Source organism: Mus caroli, chromosome 10 (genome assembly GCF_900094665.2).
Source record: "Mus caroli chromosome 10, CAROLI_EIJ_v1.1, whole genome shotgun sequence".
Lineage (NCBI taxonomy): Eukaryota > Metazoa > Chordata > Mammalia > Rodentia > Muridae > Mus > Mus caroli.
The window spans coordinates 120,516,357-120,520,365 of NC_034579.1; the positions used below are offsets into that span (position 1 = coordinate 120,516,357).

The following is a 4,009-nucleotide window of genomic DNA, read 5'->3' on the forward strand; positions in this document are numbered from 1 at the left end:
AAAAAAAAAAAAAAGAGAGAGACTCCTAGAAGTTGTCCTCTGACCTCCACATGTGCACTGTGCATGCCCACACACACTCACATGTGCACACAATTGTATGCACAAATGCACACAATAAATTATTTAGCAGAGCAGTGGTGGTACCTTTAATCCCACCTCTAATCCCAGCCCTTGTAAGGCAGAGGGAAGTGGATCTCTGTGAGTTTGAAGGCAGCCTGATCTACAGAGTGTCAGGACAGCCAGGGGTACACAGAGATGGCTCAGCGGTTAAGAGCGCCGACTACTCTTCTGAAGGTCATGAGTTCAAATCCCAGCAACCACATGATGGCTCACAACCATCCGTAATGAGATCTGATGCCCTCTTCTGGTGTGTCTGAAAACAGCTACAGTGTACTTACATATAATAAATAAATAAATCTTTAAAAAAAAAAAAAAGAGTTCAAGAGACAAAACACGGAGAAATCCCCTAAGTAATTGACTTCCCAGAAAGATGACACAAACCAAGTATTTTTTCTAATAGGTTAGAAAAAAATGAGGCTGCATGTGTGAGCGACTAGGAAACTGAATATTCTTAGAGGAAGTGGGAAGAATACCAAAAAGCTATAGTTTGCTCTACACCCTAAACTAAACCCATATGATTAAAAAATCCTTGTGTTGTTTCCTGTTTGAGGACCCCATATAACCCAGGCTAGTTTTTAACACCTCTGGCTTCATTTCCTCAATGCTGGGATTGCTTATGTGTGCAACCACACCTGGTTACAATTCAAAGCTCTGGTAGCCACTCATTTGCCACCAAATTCATTGTCGACCTGGGGCCCTTAACGTCATTATTAACCACTAGGGCAAGAGAAAAGCCTTCCCATATGTGAAGCCATAGTTCCTGGTGCATAGCAGGCATAGGTATTTGTGAAGATGCGAGAAATCAACTTATAGAATTATTATCATATTCTTTAAACCTACAGTCTCACAGATTCACCCAAGTGACCTGATATGGACGATCCATACGATATGTCCCGAAGCTAGTGGCCTCTAGGTTGTGTAACATAAACGAATATTTTTGCTTGTGTTCCAGTCATAATACTTCCAAAATAAGTGAAGGTTCACATTCTCTGTGCAATAACAGATTCCCCACTAATTGCTCATGAGACCCTCTGGGCTATTTCAGTCATTCAGTGAATTCTTAAATGGCCCACTCCATGTGACTACTGACTGACCCCGAGAGGAACGATTGAAAGAACAGGTGGAATATCTCACAATGACTTCTGATTTGTGCGGTGCTGGGGACTGAACCCAGGCCTTGGCTATATGTTAGGGAAGGGCTACATCTTCAGTCCTTTTTACTTTTTAGCTTGAGGCATGAACTATGTTGCCCAGGCAGGCCTTCAACTTTCAAAATTCAACTTGGTAAACCAGTGAGGTTTTTTTGGGGGGGTTACATGCAGAAGTATGAGCGAGGGGCTACTTACAGAAGCAGAAAAGAATAAAGACAGCCATAACACCCCAGCATAGGTGTCCAGAAAGCTGGACACATGAGGCACACTGCACAACCTGAAGACAGCTCAGTAGGTTGGGGAGTGTCTTTTCCAGGCAGATGGGTTGGCCTGAGCCTCTTCTGCAAATCTCTGCTTGTTTGAATGTCTTTGTAGTCCATACTACTCATATAAGCCCATGTGAGCTATCCCAGGGTGACTTCAGACTCCTCCTGGGCCAGCCTTGCTGGCTGAGTGCCCAACTATGTCTGCCCATAATGTATTTAAATACACTCCCACAAAGAGTTTCCAGGGGACCCAACACCCTTCACACAGACATGCATGCAGCCAAAACATCAATGCATATGAAATAAAAAGAGATGAAAGAAAGAAAAGTATGGGGGCTGGAGAGATGGCTCAGCGGTTAAGAGCACTGACTGCTCTTGGGGGTCCTGAATTCAATTCCCAGCAACCACATGGTGGCCAACAACCATCTGTAATGAGATCTGATACCCTCTTCTGGTGTGTCTGAAGACAGCTACAAGGTACTCAAATAAATAAAATAAATAAATAAGTCTTAAGAAAGAAAAGTATGTGCTAACAAGGATCCAAGCAAAGTGGTTAAAAGAACATGAAGCAATAAGCAATTCCTGGGAGAGGTTTTGAAAAAGACGTCTATACTTTCCCTTGAAAGGACAAGAACAGAGAGTACAGAAGAGGGTAAATGCTGAGGGCTAATGCAGACATTTTCTTTAGTGGGATACCAACGGGTAAAGTGTGCATGCGTCTATAAACAAACTCCACCCACACTCTCATAAATAGCCCTAGTGAACCTCAGGAGAACACACAGAATAGAAAGGGGGACAGCGGAGAGGAGGGAAGGGACTGGCGGTAACAGAACTGTGTGTGTGATAAAAATGCATCATACAGATGTACAAAATGTCATAGAGAGCCAGGGGCCAGGACTCGGGATGCAGAGGTTGGCGAATCGCTGAGTTCAAGCTGGCTTGGTCTACAGAGTGAGTTCCAGGACAGCCAGAGCTACCTGTCTGTCAGACAGACAGACAGACAGACACTGTCCTAAAAAAAAAAAAAGTAAAAATGAAATTCTTCTGTATAGTTAATATATTCTATTAAAAACAATTAAGTAGGGGCTGGCAAAGTGGCTCAGTAGGTAAGAGCACTGACTACTCTTCTGAAGGTCCTGAGTTCAAATCCCAGCACCCATGAGGTGGCTCACAACCACCCATAATGAGATGCCTTCTTTTAGTGCATCTGAAGACAGCTATAGTGTACTTATTTATAATAATAAATAAATCTTTGGGCCGGGCGGTGGGGTGCACGCCTTTAATCCCAGCACTTGGGAAGCAGAGGCAGGTGGATTTCTGATCTCAAGGCCAGTCTGGTCTACAGAGTGAATTCCAGGACAGACAAAACTACACAGAGAAACCCTGTCTCGGAAATAAATAAATAAATCCTCTTTCCTTTTGCGGCCATCGGTGGATCGCAGCCGCCAAAATGAAGTTCAATCCCTTTGTGACTTCTGACCGAAGCAAGAACCGCAAACGGCATTTCAACGCACCCTCTCACATTCGGAGGAAGATCGTGTCTTCCCCTCTTTCCAAAGAGCTGAGACAGAAGTATAACGTTCGGTCTATGCCCATTTGGAAGGATGACAAAGTTCAGGTTGTTTGCGGACACTACAAAGGCCAGCAGAGTGGCAAGGTGGTCCAAGTGTACAGGAAGAAGTACGTCATCTACATCGAACGCGTCCAGCGAGAGGCTAATGGCACAACCATCCACGTGGGCATCCACCCCAGCAAGGTGGTTATCACCAGGCTAAAGCTGGACAAGGACCGCAAGAAGATCCTGGAGAGGAAAGCCAAGTCCCAACAAGAAGGAAAGGAGAAGGGCAAATACAAGGAAGAAACAATCGAGAAGATGCAGGAGTAGAGACATCTCATGCACGGCTTTCATTAAAGACTGCTTAAGTAAAAATAAATAAATAGGGCTGGTGAGATGGCTCAGTGGGTAAGAGCACCCGACTGCTCTTCCGAAGGTCTGGAGTTCAAATCCCAGCAACCACATGGTGGCTCACAACCATCCGNAACGAGACCTGGCGCCTTCTTCTGGAGTGTCTGAAGACAGCTACAGTGTACTTACATATAATAAATAAATCTTTTTTTAAAAGTAGATAAATAAATAAATAAAAACAAACAAACAAACAAATAAATCTTTGGACCAGAGCGAGCAGGGACTGAGCAAGCGGGGTTGACCAGATTGAGCGGGGCCAACCAGGGTGAGCGAGGTCCTACGAAATTCAATTCCCAACAACCACATGAAGACTCACAACCAGCTATAGTGAACTCATATAAATAAAATAAACAAATAATATAGGTGGAACAACAGTATGAACTAACCAGTACCCCCGGGAGCTTGTGTCTCTAGCTGCATATGTAGCAGAAGATGGCCTAGTTGGCCATCATTGGGAAGAGAGGCCCCTTGGTATTGCAAACTTTATATGCCCCAGTACAGGGGAA

At 44.3% G+C, this 4,009-nt stretch overlaps 2 protein-coding genes across 7 annotated transcripts in view; one reads left to right on the top strand and one right to left on the bottom strand.

Moving 5' to 3' along the window:
- Rbms2 (RNA binding motif single stranded interacting protein 2) overlaps positions 1-4,009 on the bottom strand; it is a 46,916-nt gene that overhangs the window by 19,670 nt on the left and 23,237 nt on the right. The window lies entirely within an intron of this gene.
- LOC110303545 (60S ribosomal protein L26-like) lies at positions 2,970-3,422 on the top strand. The gene has a single exon (XM_021174657.2). The coding sequence runs from the start codon at positions 2,988-2,990 to the stop codon at positions 3,420-3,422; it is 435 nt and encodes a 144-aa protein (XP_021030316.1). The 5' UTR covers positions 2,970-2,987.

Coding starts and splice junctions, on each gene's coding strand:
- LOC110303545 (XM_021174657.2), top strand. CDS start 2,988: ATGAAGTTCAATCCCTTTGTGACTTCTGACCGAAGCAAGAACCGCAAA.